The 17,797-nt window shown below is 38.9% G+C and overlaps 3 protein-coding genes across 3 annotated transcripts; 1 reads left to right on the top strand and 2 right to left on the bottom strand.

Annotated features, from left to right (window-relative positions):
* Positions 1–882: 882 nt before the first annotated feature.
* scrn3 (secernin 3) lies at positions 883–3,642 on the bottom strand. Its single transcript, XM_007546489.2, has 8 exons — positions 3,532–3,642; positions 3,235–3,402; positions 2,957–3,138; positions 2,450–2,649; positions 1,779–1,991; positions 1,533–1,695; positions 1,270–1,450; positions 883–1,178 (listed from the first exon to the last, which is right to left on the bottom strand). Exons 2-8 carry the CDS (start codon positions 3,388–3,390, stop codon positions 1,017–1,019), a joined length of 1,257 nt encoding a protein of 418 aa, XP_007546551.1. The 5' UTR covers positions 3,391–3,402; positions 3,532–3,642; the 3' UTR covers positions 883–1,016.
* A 348-nt stretch (positions 3,643–3,990) lies between these two features.
* cirsr (corepressor of RBPJ and splicing regulator) lies at positions 3,991–12,229 on the top strand. The gene is made up of 10 exons (XM_007546488.2): positions 3,991–4,188; positions 4,855–4,949; positions 5,078–5,151; positions 5,288–5,301; positions 5,647–5,699; positions 5,783–5,831; positions 8,680–8,800; positions 9,416–9,522; positions 10,675–10,760; positions 11,090–12,229. The coding sequence occupies exons 1-10, from the start codon at positions 4,117–4,119 to the stop codon at positions 11,799–11,801; spliced, it is 1,383 nt and encodes a 460-aa protein (XP_007546550.1). The 5' UTR covers positions 3,991–4,116; the 3' UTR covers positions 11,802–12,229.
* A 1,435-nt stretch (positions 12,230–13,664) lies between these two features.
* sp9 (sp9 transcription factor) lies at positions 13,665–16,582 on the bottom strand. The gene is made up of 2 exons (XM_007546487.2): positions 16,129–16,582; positions 13,665–15,574 (listed from the first exon to the last, which is right to left on the bottom strand). Exons 1-2 carry the CDS (start codon positions 16,147–16,149, stop codon positions 14,276–14,278), a joined length of 1,320 nt encoding a protein of 439 aa, XP_007546549.1. The 5' UTR covers positions 16,150–16,582; the 3' UTR covers positions 13,665–14,275.
* Positions 16,583–17,797: the final 1,215 nt, after the last annotated feature.

The following is a 17,797-nucleotide window of genomic DNA, read 5'->3' as shown; positions in this document are numbered from 1 at the left end:
TCTGATTAATTTCACATATTTACAAGGGAAAAAAAACCCCGGTATTTTCTGATGTTGAATAGTTGTAAATTTATAAGAAAAAGATTACTGTTTTCTGTAATTGAAGGCATAAATCTATGCCTTTAATTGCAGGCATAAATTTATGCCTTTAATCGTGGATTTTCTTTTTTTTTTTTTTTAAATCTGCAACTTTTTGCAGATTTTCAACAGATGAATTGTCTGACATCAGAATATCTACTTTTTTTTCTTGTAAACATGCAAAATTAATCTAAAAATTGCTGTTTTATTTTGGGTACAAATATACTCCTCCAAGGAGTGCAGCTAGATAGATATAATTAATCTACAATCGCCCTGATGCACCGTTACTACTGTATTTCTTTCAGCACATAATACTGAAATCTTCATATTTGTTATGTTAAAATATTTGTTCTTGAGGGAAAATGTGCAGCTTCTTGTCCATGTTTGTGGAAGATGCATTTAAAAGAAAAAACCTTGATTGATTTGCAGCTGAAGACCAAGACGACTAATATGTCCAACTAGTCAATCTGATTGTTGTAGAAAAATGTTCTGCTGTGTTGACTTGAAAATGCTCATCTTGACTAACCTAACACATAAATCTTGTTAAATAAAGTTTAATGCTGCTATTTTAATTATTTCAAATAAAGAGATGAATTGTCTTTTTTTTAAAGTTTGTTTTATTAATTTTGTTGCAAGTTTTGAATAAATCCTTCTTTAATAAACCTCCAATGAAATTTGTAGTGTGTTCTGCCAAATGCTGCACATCTGTTTAACTATAATATAAATTAAATATACATAAAGGTTTTTTTTCTATACTTTTACAATCAATGTAAAAGTAACAATATCATGATGTTGGATTCATGTGCAGTTCTGTGCAATGATTTTATTAAGTTCAGTTATATACTGGTTCATCCTATATGCACGTTGGTAATTAAATCTGGCTCCAAGCAGCACATTAGGAAATGCACTGCTGCATTTTTTTTATCTCACGCAGCTCTTTAAGTTTTGCTGTAAACACTCAGCTCCTCCTGGACACACTCGGAGAACAGGTTCACATAGTCATCAGGTTGTTGCACACCCACTGCGAGAATATTCTCCATCTTTTTCATTGCCTCTTTCTCAAGTTGCCTCAGATTTTCTGTGATTTTCTGTCCTCTTTCCTAAAAAAAAAATAAAAGAATACATTAACACTAAACCTCTCTACGATAAACGATCAGGTAAGAGCATTTTGTGGCTTTTAGAGTGACAAACCTTGTAAGATTCAATGATGGCGGCGATAACCTCGTGCTTCACAAACAACGGATGTTTGCGGTCTGGTTTGCTCTGGAAGCGGGGTTTCTTCTTCACGGGATCATCTGGACCAAAGCTGGGGGAGGACGTCTCCTTCAACTCACGTGCGTTTTTCACAAACACGAATGGTTTGAAAACAGACCTGTTGAACAAAGACAGAACGTTATAAATCTTCTGTACCTGCAGTTGTTGCTCATGAACTGAAAGGCTTGCAACCGAAGCACCTCTCTGGATCTGGAGTTCCTGTGAAGTAGTGAACTCCTGGCAGAGCCGAATTCGTGGGTACCACAGACACCATGCTTCCTGTTGTCATGAACATGCCCTCCATGTTGATGCCACTGTCTTTATCTCGCAGGATATCCATCATTGCCTCTGCAGTAATGTGGCCTTGAGATAAAAAAAAAATACAACCATGAAGCCTCTGTCAACGTTTCCAAAATTCTTTCTGCAGAGAGTCTAACAAAACCAACCGTTTCTCTTTTCCAACAAGCTCTTCCCCTCGCAGTACCGAGTCCCAGCAGACTCTATCCTGGCTGTCGTCAGAAAGGAGTAGACCGTGGCAAAGTTGAACTCTGACTTCCCGTCCCACCATCCTTTGCTCTGAGCGTATACCCTCATTCCTGGATGCTCCTTGTCTATCTTCGTTGTTATTCCATACTGGTTGGAGATGTTCCGATATCCCTCTGGAAACAAGCCGTGAAATTATGAGATTCACCAGTAACTGAAGCAACGTGTCAAAGCTGGACCTAGATAAGGGTTCAGACATTTGAACGGCTGAAAATACATTTAATATATTACTGATTTGGTAACGTAACACTGTACTCCTAGAAAAAAATAGTGATTTTTTTTTTAGATAAATTCAGGTTTTGCAGTTTTTTCATTTTTTTGCAACACTTTTTTCATGTCACAATCACAAACTTTATTCTGACAGGATTTTATTGAAGAGACCAACCCAATAATAAAGAAAATCTTAACAAAACTACATTGGGATTTGTGATTGTAACATAAAAAATTAGAACATTCTTAAGGGGTCTGATAACCTTTGCAAGACGTTGTGAATGATTATGACTAAAAGTGTGGCACATCTGTTGGGATGCAAACTAAACATTTTCTTTATTTCCAATTGCAGTTTTCTGATTACCTTCCACTCTCTCTGCTGCCCAGTACTTCCCGGATGTTTCCAGTACCCACGCTTCCTTTCGGTCTGAGATAAGGAAGCTGTTGTGGTAGGTGAACTCACTCTGATCTTCCATGCATGAGCCTCCCTGACCGTACTTCTCCAACAACGCAGCGATAACATCAACAGCTTTCTCAGCCGTGTCAGCTCGCTCAAGACCAAGTCTGCAAAATTGAAGAATCACAAATCACTTTTTCCTTTTATTTCACAAACTTGATCAGAAATCATTAGAACACGTGGAATAAGATGCCGATGGTATTGTAATAGTGGTCAATTTTATTTTTCCGATTTGTCAGATAGCTGTAAATGCCAGTACAGATCAATTCATAAAATACTTTAAAGACTCAGAGTAGACTGAATAGAAATGAACACCACAGATTTTCTTTTGTAAAAAAGGAAAAAAAACAAAATTATAATTCATTTTTTCCTTCATCTGTATGGGTTATTAACATGCCTGCGTGGCATTTTTACCTGACAAGGTCCATTCCAAGCAGAGCCTCCTCTCCATCAGCGCTCTCTCTGCCCCACACTGCCTCATTCCCAATGCACACTTGATGCTCATTTGCACCCATCTCAGCCCCCCACAGCCATGCTGGCTTGCTCAGCACAACTGCATAGGTGTGGGCAACCTGCTCGATCTGTATGTATGTGCACTTTTTCCACAAAAAGAAAGGGAGATTTTAAAAAGTTATGAAGTTTCATACTTAGCGAGGAGAAGTCATGAGCAACTAAATCAATGTGACACCTACCTCAACCTTCTCCTCTGGACCATAGTCTCTGGCAGGGAAATGCACAACCTCTTGGACCTCATCGCAGGGTCTGTCCGAGTTTTTCCCAAAAATGATGCGCTGTCCCTCAGAGGAAGGAGGCAGAGCCACAAAGGTGTCACAGGAGGATGGAAACATTTCAACCACAGACTAGTAGGTAGGAGAAAGTAGGAAAGTTTGTCAACCCCTTACTTTATGACAATCCCAACAAATGCAGCCACTTGTACACGGCAAAGCAACGATGTACTTTTAAACGGGTATATAAGAAGACCATACTACCTGAGGAGTCGTCTGGCAGCTGTCAGTATCGGTTTCTATTCTTGCTCGCCTGCAGGATTTCAGCAGTCAATCCACTGATACGGAAACAGGTCTGTCACGTGACAAAAAGATGAAGTTAGGTTTAGATTCGTAGTAAAAAGAAACTTACTTCTCCTTATCTTCTGTCTTATTCGGAGTAAAATTAAATATTAGAATAAGAATGCATAATGATAATATATTAGAATACAATCATTAACCATGATTTAATAATCATCCCTAATAATTATGCACTCAAAAATGGACTCAATAACAACATTTGACTAAAACAAACGAAAAGGAAATGTGCCATTAAATAGTAATTATTATGTGGTGTGTATAATGGAAAGACAAACTTCATATGAATAATTATCATAATATAACATAAAACTGGTGGTGTGCGTTTGATGACGAGTTTTACACGTGACCTTATTTATACCAACATGAAACCAACTTCATCTCGCTCATTGGGTTTTATTTACAAGGGAAGGGAAGCTAAGCTACCAGTGGCTACTTTAGCTCAACGTAACGCAACAGCTTACTGTCTTCTTACAGTGCTTAACAGCTACCATGGGGAAGTCGTTTGCTAATTTTATGTGTAAAAAGGATTTTCATCCTGCTTCGAAGTCGAATATTAAAAAGGTAAGAGTTAAGTCACCGTAAACGTTAGCATAGTTGAGGCTAAAGAGCTTTAGCTTAGCCATTTAGCTATAGACGTGCTACTTACGATCAGAAACAAAAGCTAACATTTCACTAATCACAAAATATCAGGAAATACACATCAGCTGCTGAGGTGTGTTGATTGTGGTCTTGGTTTTAGGAATAGTTTAGCAGATTAAATTTAATGTTTTAACTGACGAGTCAATTTTTGAAAGATTTGCATCATAACAGCAGTTTGTTCTATTAAATTGAAAATTATTCAACCCTTAAATAATATAAAGATGTTATCTATTTAAGTTTCATATCTTCATTTGAACATTTAGATATTATTTTCTAAAATAATGTCCAAATATACACTTTCTAAAATATGAAAAGTCTAATTTTTAAAGACTTCATGTGTTTAATAAACAACCAATTAGTAGTACCAACAAAACACATTTCATGCTTCAAATGCTTTTCTTAATTAATGCCATGAACTTGTTTATTTTATTCTTAAAACGCAGTAATTGTAATAAAGATTATTGATGAGTACATCTTCAATATTTTTAGCACTGTTTTGGTCTTAAGAGTAATTTATGTTTTTGAGTTTTTTAACGTTATATGTATGGAGAAATAGAAAATCTGCTATGAATACTCCTGTCTTTTTAGGTATGGATGGCCGAACAGAAACTAACATTCGAGAAGAGGAAGCAGGAAGACCTTATGCAGGCGTATTTAAAAGAACAGGACACATACAATAACAGGTTAGTGTTGGCCTTTTGAAACAAATCTCTCTCAAGGACTCCTCCAACTTCATACATTGTGCACCTTAACTATGAGTCCTTAAAAAGAAGTGCAATGTCTTTTTTTTTTTTTTTCTTTTAACCTGCAGGTTGTTGATGGGAGACGATCGTGTTAAAAATGGACTCAATTTTATGTACGAAGCTCCTCCTGGAGCATCCAAAGGTAAATTATCTCTTGCTCAGGGCAGCTCTTCAAAATATTATCGCTGCATTTCAACTTCTTGTTAAGGTGAAGACTTTGTGTGTTTAATATTTGTTTTTCTTTCTTTAATTCTCCAAAACTTGCTTCTGACCTGAAGAGGAAAAGAAAGAGGTAAATTAAATAAAATTAAATAAAAATTGAGGCTTCAACTTTATATATTTCTCAAAAAGAAAGTAAATCATTGTTTTTGTATTTAAGTAAATACCCATGTTTTAATACATCTCTTATCTCAATGTTCTTATCACTTACAAATAAGTATCATAAACATGGTGTCACATTTTTGAACAGGATATAGCTTAAAACAAGCCATGTGCTAAATTTCCTCTAAAATTGAATTTTAGGAGAAATTCAAATGTCTTGCAGATTAAAACATTATTTTATAGTTTAGATTGTAAAATCATGTGAGTAGTAGCAACCACTGAAGAAACATTAATACCAAAAGAGTTTGCTTCCTAGGAAGGAGAAGAAGAGTGCAAATTTGAATGGCAGAAGGTGGCTCCTCGAGAGAAGTAAGTGGTGGTTTGTAACATTTGTAGTCAGAATTTCAATCTGTTGTTTTTGTATGATCACTTGTTGTTTTGTTATCTCTTAGGTATGCGAAAGATGACATGAATATTAGAGATCAGCCATTCGGTATCCAGGTAAGAGATGATTATTTTAAACAGATTTTCTCATTTTAAAATTAACTCTAAACTTCTGTAATCAGCGAACTGATAATGTCACAACAGAGGTGGGGCAAACACATTCCACCCAAACATGTGCACAATAAAAGTCCAAGGCCTTGCATCATTGTCCCACTGTGTTTATCATCACTGTCTGCCGACAACGACGTTAGAAAAGTTTACACATTAGTCTCACGGAGAGCTTAAACTGAAGTCATACCAGCTGCATTTCCATTAGAAATTAGGGCTGTGTAATAATATCAATTTTGCGATATATATTGATATTTTCTTTCCTAGAAAAAATTCGATATTCATCCGCAAGTATCGTAACATCCAACGATGTTGCTCACTCACTGCTTGCTTTGCCGGGAGAGTGATTAGGTCATCAGGTTTAGAGTGAAGCCTGATGACTTCACTCTAAGTCATCAGGCTTAGAGTGATGACTTAGCCTTAAAGAACCTTGACCTTTTTTAAGTGTCAAGGTTAAAAAAGCCATCAAACTATTCAAAGCAGGGTACTTAGTGCACTTTATTTACTTTACAAATGCATGTAAGCTACAGTTTGTACTGTTTCAACTAAAAGAAACATGTTTTCTCACCACTTCTTTGATTCATTTTGTCCAGCTGTCGACTTTAAGTCTGTGTCCATGTCCAACCAGAGCCAGGTATTGTGTAGTTGGTGCTTTTAATCAGTTTTCAGTTAAATTAATTCAATTAAACTCTATAACAGTCACAAAATGTCACCAAAATCACTGTGTCCCTCTAAAGGTTTTCAGAAAATCGCAAAAGTGTATTGAATTGTATCGCTGAATATCGCAATATATATCATATCATGTATCATATCATATCATGAGATTATTGTATCACTACAGCCCTGTTAGAAATGTGCGCAAAACTTTTCCGATATTTTGGTAATGTCGAAAAAACACAATTTTGCGATTGCGGTTTTATTTCCATTAAATAAGAAATGCCATTAAAATCACACATGAAAAGCCAGATAACAAGTTCCTTCTTTAACGAGCATGGACACACTGACACGTGATTCCCACTTGAACAAATAACATGCAAAACCACTTTAGTCATGCAGTTAAATGTAACAAACCTTGACTTTAAAAGGACAAAAATGTGCCTCGGTTTCCTTGATAGAGAGAATAGTTTTGTTTAGACACGTAAAAACAGACTAACAGAAAATGAAAGGATTACACCATTAGCAGGCAACTAAAACCTTTATCTAATTTCTACTAACCTCAGCTGAATATTTGGTTTGTTGATCCATTTACAGACAAAAAAAAAGTAGAAGTTTTCTGTTTGGATATTTCATTTTTGAGTATTTTCTTTTACAATGGTAGTCCAAGGCAACCATGGAGAACTCTTCAGCTTTAAAATGTTGCCAGATTGATTAGATCATCACTGAAATAAGCGTAACGGCACAAAGACGCAACGGTTCTAAAGTTGAGAAACTATATATAAATATATCTATAGAGGAGGAGAAAATCCCTGTCAGAACTAAAGCCAAGAAAGACCTGAAGGTAATTGAGTCTACAAGTTCAGTAGAATTGGAGCAGAGCGCAGAATAAATATTCAAGCTAAAAAGGAATGGAGTTCCAAGAATGCTGGAACGGCAATTTATTTTTACAGCCTTTTAGCATAACTAGATATCTGCTAATATCTAGTTATGCTAGATAACTAGATATCTAGTTATGCTAGATATCTAGTTATCTAGCATAACTAGATATGCTAGATATCTAAGAGTAGGAGAGCTTGGTTTGGCAAGCTTGGTTTGACAAGCTTGAAAAGCTTGTCAAACACAGCACTCTGCTTCATTACCACGTTTGCTTAACTTTTATTTTTCCAGGGGAATAAAATCATCAAGTTTAGTACCAACAGTGGACAGGTTACGACACATACACATGATCAGCGTTTGCCTCAAAGTCATGGAAACGTCCTTAAAACGTATTCTAAGGAAACCGCTACAAACATTGAGTTTGGTCTTTCTTTTCCTTTGTCCATTTACATTCGAAACCGATTGAGCATTTAAATGCAACATTTCCTTTCATAAAGTTACCATGTTGACACAGAGTGATGAAATAATGCCGAGAGCAATTTTTTTTTTTGTTTGTTTTTTGGTGATGCACCAGTTAACTGGGCAGAGATTGGATTTAGCCAGTTTTCCATTGATTGCTTGGTCAACATGTCTAATACACAAAAACACAAAAACAAAACATTAAATGCTTCCAAACTCTCCCCAGTCGAAAAATGACGTATATTTTCATGCATTTAATGTCTTCAGCAAATATCATGGATTTATGCTTCAATGTATAAGTCCATGAATTCTTTCATTGTGGGTTGGGTTAAAAGGTACTGCGCTTCATTAGGGAACCTGTAGCATGTTTTTCTTGTTAAATATTTTATAGTCCTACAAAAAAAAAGTAGAATCAGTTAAAGCTGAAATCTGGGAACCAGTATTTTAGTGGGAAAGCCTGGTTGTGCATCTCTGCTTGTATTATTGGAGAGAGTTAAGTAATTTTGACAAACCCTCTGGTTTTAAGAGCATGATTTGAAACAACTACTGAGCTCGTTCTTGTTTTTAGATTATATTACCTACATCTTCAGTATTCAGATAGTTATATTAAACTTCAGCGATTTCTTTTTGTGCTATAATTAGAAACTAATTGTCTGTACATAATTCTGGCTGTAAGATTTGTCTGTATTTTGATTCAAATTTAGACATTTTTCATGTAAATTTAAAATGTTTTTCTTGTAAAGTGTCTTGAAATGATGTTTGTTGCTCTGTAAATAAACTAAACAGGATTGCTCTGTTTCTCAAGGTGCGCAACGTGAGGTGCATCAAGTGTCACAAGTGGGGCCATGTGAACACGGACAGAGAGTGCCCGCTGTTCGGACTGTCGGGGATCAACGCCAGCTCAGTGGCCACAGACGAAACAGCAGGTAATGCAGGTTTAAATATCCTCCTACAACATTGTTATTTTTATCGTAACTCAGCCCAATGCAAGCTTCAAACAAGTAGGTTTGAGTTTATGTTACCGTATGGGTGAGTTATGAATGATGAAGCATGAGGTCTGCTGACATGTTTCTGCAGCGTGCCTTGTGTCGGTGAGGTTGAGGAGCCTGCACATGGCCTAGCTCTTTCATTCTGCAGGAGCTTTTATCTGTCTGGCTTCTTGCTGCACTTTCCTCCTCAGCTTCAGCTCCCGCTTCCCTGCCCTGAGCTGATTCTGAGTTCTGCAATCAGCGAATTGAGTTGTAAAGTAATAATGTTTACCCTGGGAGAGTCCAGTCAGTGGGGCTGATGGTGGAGTGCCGTAATGGTCCCCCTCCTGTGCCGGGAGAAGAAAAAAATGTAATTATTGTGTATTCTGATTCCCTTAACTGCTGCTTTGGCAGAGAATGATATTGTATGATTTGCTCAGCCGGAAGTGGAGTGAGTTGATTTGATGTCCCATTTTGTTAACAAAGCCGCCTCTGAAATTCCCACTGTGGAGATAGCGGACTGTATGCCTTCCCACATCAATAGGACTCTGAGGCTGTGATTTGTGCCAACAGGCCCGTCGATGCACCCCTCCGAGTTAATGGCTGAGATGCGGAACAGTGGCTTTGCCCTGAAGAAATGTGTCCTTGATAGGAGTTCTACTGTTTGTGATCCAGCACAGGTAATTGTCTCACTGTCACCTCGGTGTGCACAAGACGATATACAAACACGCATATATACAGCTTTGGAAAAAATAAAAAATAAGAGACCACTGCAAAATTCAGTTTCTCTGATTTTACGTTTTATAGGTATACGTTTGAGCAAAATCAACATTGTTCTTTTATTCCATGAACTAATGACAACATCTCTCTGAAATTCCAAGCAAAAAATGTTGTATCTTTTTGCAAAAAAATGAGAAATGGTCAAAATAACAAAAAAGATGCAGTGCTTTCAGACCACAAATAATGCAAAGAAAACAATTTTGCATTCATTTAGAAATAATACTAATGTTTTAACTCAGGAAGAGTTTGGAAATCAACATTTGGAGGAATAACCAGGAGATTTTCAATGGTTTTCAGTGTAGTAGTCTCTTAATGTTTTCGAGAGTTGTATAGTCGTACACCCTAAACGTAGACGACCTGCTCAGCTGCTCCATGAAGCCCTGAAGCTTGTTAGTGAACATTAGTGAACAGATGGCATCATGAAAACCAAGGTACACAGCAGACGGGTCAGGGAGGAAGATGTGAAGGAGTTCAAAGCGTAGTTGTGGTTTAAAACAATTACAGAGTACTGCCCAGTTGTCATCTGAAACCGTAACGACTGGTTGTCATCTGAACTGTCCAGCCGGGCCATAAGAGCTTTAATCAGAGAGGCAGCCTAGAAGTTGATGCTAACACTGGAGGAGCTGCATGGATCCACAGCTCAGGTGGGGAACTGGGTGCCTCTTAGTGACCAAACATTCATTATTAAAATAAAACCATCTCTGCATTGCCACAAGCCATGTGGAGAGCAGTCTCTATGTTTGTGCACCTAGTAGGAAGATATCCCTAAAGCTTAGTGGACATGTTTTCCTCTGCTGAACAATTGTTCACTTGGCGTGTGTTGCTCCAACATCTAAAATACCTACAAATGCATAAAAGTTTGTGGGATTTCTTATAAAGTGCAAGATCTGATGATGCCTTCACATGTTGGTTGTTATTAGACTCAGATAAAACTGATGAAATATCTGTTTTAAAAAAATTTATTTAGTCCCTACGGAAAATGTTATATGCATCTGAATGTGCAAACTAATATTCTCCCTGTGGCAATAATTTAAATGTTTATGCTTTATAAGGAATATGTTGCCAGCGATGAAGAAGATGATCCAGAGGTGGAGTTTCTGAAATCATTAACCACCAAGCAGAAACAGAAACTGCTCAGGTAACAACAAATTCAACATTTTCTTTTTTTTTTTTTTTTTTTGCTAACCTCTTTGTTTTAAATTTATCTGAGAAAGTATATCAGAAACCCTCATATTGATAAAATACACAATCACGTTTTTGGATCACAAAAAAAAAATCCAATCATTAATAAGTTTGTGTAATAAAGACGTATTAAATCTTATTGGGGGCTTTTTTGTAAAGAGATTCTGACTTTATTATGTTTTTCCATCTGCTGTAAACATTTAGTAAATTTTGTGGTCATTCATTTAAAGTAGAAAATTTTAAATAATTGTTTTTTGGGGGTTTTTTCCCCACCGCATTTTACAGAAAACTTGACCGGTTGGACAAAAAGAAGGCCAAGAAGAAGAAGGGCAAAAAACAAAAGAAGAAAAGCAAAAGGAAGCACAAGAAAAAGCAGGATAGCAGCGACAGCTCGAGCGACTCCTCCAACAGCAGCAGCAGCAGTGACAGCGACTCCGATTCAGACGGCCACAGCAAGTCCAAGGGCCAAAAGAAGAAGAAGAACAAGAAAGAAGATTCCCGTCGGGATAACAGCTCAGAGAGCGAGCGAAGAGTCAAGAGTCAGAGAAAGCCCTCCTCTCACAGAAGCAGGTCACAGAGCCCCCACACTGGACAGAGGAGGGCTAAAGAGGACTCTGGAGATTATAGACAAAGAAGGACAGAAAGGGGAAGGAGCAGGAGTCGCAATCGCAGCCCCGAGAACAAGATCAAGCTGGAGGGAGGTCAAGAGAGAAGGAGGAACAACAGCAGAGGCAGGCAGGAAGTCAGCAGCTCTACGGCTGGATTGGACAGAAGTAGAAGCCGCGAGAGAGGCAGGGAGGACCGGGATAAAGACAGACGTCACAGTGGAGATGGTGAGAGGAGCAGAAGAAGCACAGACGGAAACAAAGGCAGAACAGCTGATAGGAGGAGCAGAAGCAGAGAGAGGAGAGAAGAAAGAGAAGTTCGGGGAAGAACTAGGAGCAGGAGTAGGGATAGGAGAGAGAGAAGCAGGGAGAGGATAAAAAGAAAATATTAATTTTTTTTAATCTAAAATGTTCTCTTTATAATTTTAATGCAAGAAAATGCAAGCATGTTTTCGTTTTTGTGTTGTTTTACATGATCGATAAGAGTTGGAAATCCTGTAGGATCTTGGAATCTTTTTTGTGCACAAACTGCGCGTTAGTCTAGTTTATCTCCACTAGGGGGAAGCAGTGAACAGAAAATGTCAACAAGCGCCTCGGTGCGCTCTCAGCCGTGATTTTATTAGAGATGTATAAACTGTTTATCATTGGAAACAATTTTGTTCGTGGAATTGAATTTAATATTTATCAACAGTCTTCATGAAAAACAACTTTCTGTGATTTATTCTCCATCTGTGGTCGTTTTTTTTTTTTTCTTTTACGCATCAATGCAGCATAGAAGCCTGTTAATTCCTTTCAAATAAATGATACATTTAACGTGGAATGATTCTGATTTTTCTCTTATTTGCGTTCAAAGGAATATATATAAATAACAGAAAAAATATGAAAGATTAATAAAACAAATTGATAAAACTATCTAAACAATGTAATATTTAATGTAAAACAAAATTATTTTTTATATATTAAAAAGTCTTAGCTACTGAATACAGGTGAAATGTGACGCTTTGTGTGTTTAAAATTTAACTGGTCCAATTATTTTCCCTCTCAAACCAAATGTTTAATGTATTTTTTTAGCATTAAAAAATACATTAAGAAAATCGCTGGTTTTAAATATTTTCTGCAGGTCACAAAGTAATTTTATAAATACACTTTGTGCAATTTTTTGCTGCATTTTTAAATATGTTAAATAATCGAGCTATTAGCAAAAAAAAATTGTGTCAATTGTAAAATAATTTTGATATTTTGCTAAGTCGGCCAATTGAATCAACAAAATCATACATTTTTTCTTTTGAGTTTTTTCTTTTGTTTTTTTTATGTATTTTTGCTAAGAACAAATTGAATGGCTAATGTCATAGTTTTACAATCTGGCCGCTTCCTTTTAAAAAACGCAGTTGCACAAAAGGAAATGAAAATAATTTCCCTCCCTATTGCCTTCTGCTCAATTTAACATCCTACTTATGGGGGGTAAAAATGGAGCCTTGTCTGGGTGAGATGCTCTTCCATGATGTATTCCCAGTCCCGGATTCATGCTGTAATTATTCCCCGTCTCTCCCTCTCTCTCTTTTTCTTTGGGAGTCGGACGCTGCACTGGGTAAGCACAAAGAAGTCAGAGAGCATCCTTGAACCTTTTCAGTGCGGGGCCACTGATATTCAAATAACACACAGGGACCATTTGACTGCGGCGCGCAGAAAGCATTTAAAATTCAACATTTGCATTTGACTTTTTGCCCCCTTCTTTCCCTCGCCAGAAAAAGAAATAACGCTCTTCCCGTTATATCCGTGTTTTCCTGCGAAAAAAAAGTCCATATTTTCTTTTTTTATATAATATTTGCTATGCAAATTAAAGCAGTTAATTTGGACAATTAGAATAAAAATCCGGGGACTTTTGTCAGCGGAGCCCCCCGATAAAGTGAAAGTGAACAATAGATGTCTCGGAGATTAATTAGATATTTGATAAGACACGAATCCCCTAACCGCAAATACAAGACACATGGGGCTGCGACGTGCTCCAAGTCATAATTAATACCATTTAACAAGATTTTCATTTGGGCATGAAATGTCTTTTCCGGGGCATTAAACATTAATTTATTCCATAGGGGAAACCATGGAAGCAAAAGGTGTTTTAGGGGTTACATTATATATATATATATATATATATATATATATATATATATATATATATATATATATATATATATGTAACATTTTTCTCTACATTAAATCCTGACAAATAAATATAAACTCTACATCACACGGCATGTTTTAAACATGTTTTAATTACGATAAATGAAGGTTTTATACGTGTGACTTTATACAGGTAAACATTTATATATAGATAATTTTTTTTTTGCCAAAGAATAAAAAAAATGATAAACAGAAGTTTTGAAAAGCTGTGTTACATACATATCCACAAAAGTGCGTCGAAAAGCAAAACTCCCTGATTTCCAGGATACCAACACGAAGAAAACAATCAGAGCCTATAACATTTACATGAAAAATAACACACTTGATTTTTTTTTTTGTTTGTTATTTTTTGAAGTCGTCAATATACAACACTGTCCAAGCAAAGTTCAACAGGGTTTGGCGCAGCATTTTCTCATCAACATCCTTTTCATTTTTTCCCCCCTCCCAAATATTCCTACAGTAAATTAAAGTTTTCTTTAGGATGAATTTACGAATGACATACTCATCACGCCAGAGAAGAATATATATATTTTTTAAATTTTGCAGTTGATTTTGGAAATATTTCCCCCACCCCCCTCTTTTTTTTTTGTTTGTTTTTTTCAAAAGTCTGTGAAATTGGACCCGTTTTCATTGTGCAGTTTATTTAATAAGCTGCTGTCTGTTGTTTGTTTTGGAGAATTAAACCTCACGGTTCGTCGTGAGGAGACGGATCCTTAACTGTAATTCTGGGGTTCACCCCCTCTAAAATAAGTTCTGGGGATTCGGACCTCGGGGTCTCCAGGTTACTGGTGTCGGTGTCACTGTCGCTGCCCTTTTTGCCCCCTCCGCCCGCCGTGTGCGTTTTGATGTGCTTGCTCAAATGGTCACTGCGCATGAAGCGCTTGTTGCACACCGGACAGGCGAACCTTTTTTCGCCGGTGTGAGTGCGCAGGTGTCTCTGAAGTTCGTCGGACCGAGTGAACCTTTTGCCGCAGAAAAGCCAGTTGCACACAAAAGGCCGCTCGCCGGTGTGCCACCGCAAGTGCGCCTTCAGGTGGGATGTTTTCCCATAGACTTTACCGCAGCCCGGGATGTGGCAGCTGTGCAGTCCCTTCCTCCGCAGGCTGGCCCCGGCGGGCCCCAGCCGCTCGGCCTCCTGGCAGTTCGGACAGTCACACGTCGCTCTGCCGGAGTACCGCCTGGAGGACCGGGATGAGCTACTTATTCCTGACGTGCCGCCTGAAATCATGGCGTTGGCGGCGGAAGCGTCCGTGTAAGTGGGAATGACTGTCTTGAAGCCGTCCTGCGTTAACAGGTGCTGACTGGTGGACAGCAGGTGAGACGCGGACGGGCTGATCCCGGTGGAGCTGAACGCCGAGTGCGTCAGCGAGGAGAAGTCCGGGTTGTAGCCGCTGAGCTGTGAGTGGATGGCCTGGGGCGTCCCAGAGTGCAGCGAGGTCTGGAGTGTGCCGGCGGGGTTCTGCACGTCCAGCCACGACCCGGGGTTGCTGTGGACGTCCCACCACGAGGATGCGCCGTTGGCGACGTCGCCGGAGATGGTGGAGTGGAAGCCGGACTTGTACCACGACTCGTATGGGTGCGCCATCCCCACCCGCGGGTACAGCGTCTCCGCCGACGTGTGCACTTTGGAGATGAAGGCGGACTGGCCGGAGTCCTGCGTCGTGACGCCGGCAGAGTTGGAGAACAGACCGCTGTATTCGGTGGAAAACGCGGAGGAAGTCGGCGAGGTGGAGGCTAAGCAGAAGGCGCTGTTGCCCGCGCCGCTGGTCGGCGTCAGTCCAGTTGAGGCTCGGCTCGTCGCCACCGTGAAACCGGGGAGGCTGGAGCCCAGGTTGCAGCTGGAGGAGGACCTTTTCCACGGGTGAAATCCGCCTTTGGAAAAAGCACTGGAGTCTGGCAAAGTTGTCAGAGGACTGGTGTTGCCGATTTTGTTGCAGGTTGCAGCCAGCATTGCGAGGGGTGTAGTTCCAAACCGTGGCTCTTCCTGAGGGCACACAGAACAAAGCTTCTCTTTAAAAACAAGCACCAGCAAATACCGTGAGGAGCTAAATATGGAGTATTTATGAAGTAATTATATTTCTAAGACATGGCACAGATCATTTATTGGCACAGACATATATGTTCCAGTCATGTGAGCAACACAGAGCAGTTTTAATACGTTTTCTAAACACAAGTAAAATATCAAAACCGCCACATAGTTTTCATACTGATGGTTGCAAAACTTTAATTATAAGAATCTGCAGAAAGTGGTCAAATAAAAGGCTGATATATCTGCAATCTGTCCAAGTTTGCTTTAAAGTTAAAAGTGCTACATTGTGGACACTTTTCCTCTTTTATAAAACTTTTAATTTGTGATTCTCTACAAAAAAAAACTGAAGCAAAAATATATATTTTTTTGCAAGCAAAAATATATATTTACAAGTGACAACAAACGCAAACATGGAAAAAAAACAAACAAAAAACATCAACAACAAAGTTTTTCAGTTTTTGCGAAAGAAAACAACTTTTTTTTTTTTAGGCGACTGAAGTCAGACTCACCCCGAGTATAGACGTAGCCATATCCGGGCTCTGTGCAGCGCCGAGAGTGTCCGCGGTATCGAGGCTGTATGACTCCAATGTGATTGAGATTTCACCGCGTTGTGACTCGGGTCACACGGGTTTGTTTCTCTCTCTTGGCTCGCAGCTACCCCGACACTACCTAGTTGTAGCGAGCGTGTTCTTTGAAGTACAGCTGGAGAGGACGCGCAGCCAATCTCGTGGCCGCATTCTTGGTCGGGGGTTCGTTGTCAACCAATGAGAAGCACGACCGCAGAGAGAAACACCAAAAACCCCGCCGTCAATCATGTGCCGTGCAGCCTCTTGCCTCAGACTGTCACCCAAAGGCGCGATTTGATCTAATTTTTTTTTAAATGCACGCAGTTTATTTTTACGCATTCTCACACGAAGGGCGCAATGTCCCCTCTCTTTTTGATGGCAGAATGGAGTTCGCGCTTCAGATCTCCAGGAGGTAAGCGTTTCGCTCATTTTATTAAAAGCGTTTGGCGGCACTGCTCTGAGCTTCCATCCTTATTTTCGATATTTAGATCATGGCCAATACAGCATTTAAAATTTGTTTTGGTTTAACTTGGGGATTACTTTATCCAAACAGGCTGGTTGCTGCCAGTGATATGTGTCATGCATGCCATGCTGCTGGTTGGGGGGTGGGGGGGGGGAATCAGCTGCTCTCAGAGGCTATTATTTATTCTATTAATTTGATAAGTCGGAGTTGAAGAATTTATAAGTGGGGGGATGGATGAAGTTTGGAGTGGGCCTGCAGCTGAGCGCTCCCATGAGAGCGGAAGGCGTAAAACCGCATGCCAATCCAAATCAGATTTGGAGACACACATCTTAATGGATTAACTTTACATTTTTTTTATTACCTTCCAGGTTGCATACGTGTTGATCTTTTTTTTTTTTTTTTTTTGCTTTGACGCACGCGTTTCCTCCTGCGCACTTGTCTGGGAGTGCAGGTGAGAGGTTAATTAACAACGACAGCTTGTCTTATCAGCGCTTGTTGCAAAATTCTTTAAAGGCAGGAATTTAAATTCTGCATCCTGCAAAGGTCCATGCGCTGCATGCACTTAACATGCATTTCCAGCCTAATTGCACATCCAATTAAACGAGCTCAACGACGAGGACGCCGTGTTATTACTATAGTTTTTTTTTTCAAACTATAGATGCTTGCAATTGACTTGTCAACAAGCACGCACATAGAAGCTTGTTAAAATGCTCGGAGATAATGACGCAATGTAAAAGTGACCTGCTCTGATGCGATTCGTCTTTTCTTCTCTTTTTTTAAGTTAAAGCAATTTTTCAGTGAAGAAAAAAAACAGCTTGACCAAAGGATGTGAATCACCGTATTCAAAAACGGGCAGATAATGCTCTATTATGTGGTGTGAATGCTGCCAGTAAACACAGGCGCAATTTGTTCAAATGCTCTTCCTTTTCTCCTGCTCCAGAGCCTCCCATGCACCTTTTGGAAGGGGTGAATAAAAAATCGTCCTCATCAGGAAGTGAACGCTGCCAAGAAAGAAATTAAATCGTTTTATTTTGCAACCGTGACAATTTATTTTTTTTGGGAGGGGGGGTGGCTGGTAACTTTTGTAACATGCAGAACTGATTGTCGAGTTTTATGTATTTTGGAAATAAAGTTAGATTATTTTGGATT

This window comes from Poecilia formosa, unplaced genomic scaffold (assembly GCF_000485575.1).
Source record: "Poecilia formosa unplaced genomic scaffold, Poecilia_formosa-5.1.2 Scaffold16, whole genome shotgun sequence".
In the NCBI taxonomy this organism is placed as follows: Eukaryota; Metazoa; Chordata; class Actinopteri; order Cyprinodontiformes; family Poeciliidae; genus Poecilia; species Poecilia formosa.
Note: the sequence above shows the minus strand (reverse complement) of the source record. Positions and strands in the feature narration are given on the sequence as shown.

What these genes read in the sequence shown, in the direction of transcription:
- scrn3 (XM_007546489.2), bottom strand. Translation starts at nt 3,390, where the DNA reads ATGTTTCCATCCTCCTGTGACACCTTTGTGGCTCTGCCTCCTTCCTCT. An exon ending in CTTGGAATGGACCTTGTCAG is followed by an intron (nt 2,650 to 2,956) that starts GTAAAAATGCCA and finishes TCAATTTTGCAG; the next exon opens with ACTTGGTCTTGAGCGAGCTG. An exon ending in GGCAGCAGAGAGAGTGGAAG is followed by an intron (nt 1,992 to 2,449) that starts GTAATCAGAAAA and finishes GCTTGTTTCCAG; the next exon opens with AGGGATATCGGAACATCTCC.
- cirsr (XM_007546488.2), top strand. Translation starts at nt 4,117, where the DNA reads ATGGGGAAGTCGTTTGCTAATTTTATGTGTAAAAAGGATTTTCATCCT. An exon ending in CAGGACACATACAATAACAG is followed by an intron (nt 4,950 to 5,077) that starts GTTAGTGTTGGC and finishes TTTAACCTGCAG; the next exon opens with GTTGTTGATGGGAGACGATC. An exon ending in CAGAAACAGAAACTGCTCAG is followed by an intron (nt 10,761 to 11,089) that starts GTAACAACAAAT and finishes CGCATTTTACAG; the next exon opens with AAAACTTGACCGGTTGGACA.
- sp9 (XM_007546487.2), bottom strand. Translation starts at nt 16,149, where the DNA reads ATGGCTACGTCTATACTCGGG. An exon ending in TGGCTACGTCTATACTCGGG is followed by an intron (nt 15,575 to 16,128) that starts GTGAGTCTGACT and finishes GTGTGCCCTCAG; the next exon opens with GAAGAGCCACGGTTTGGAAC.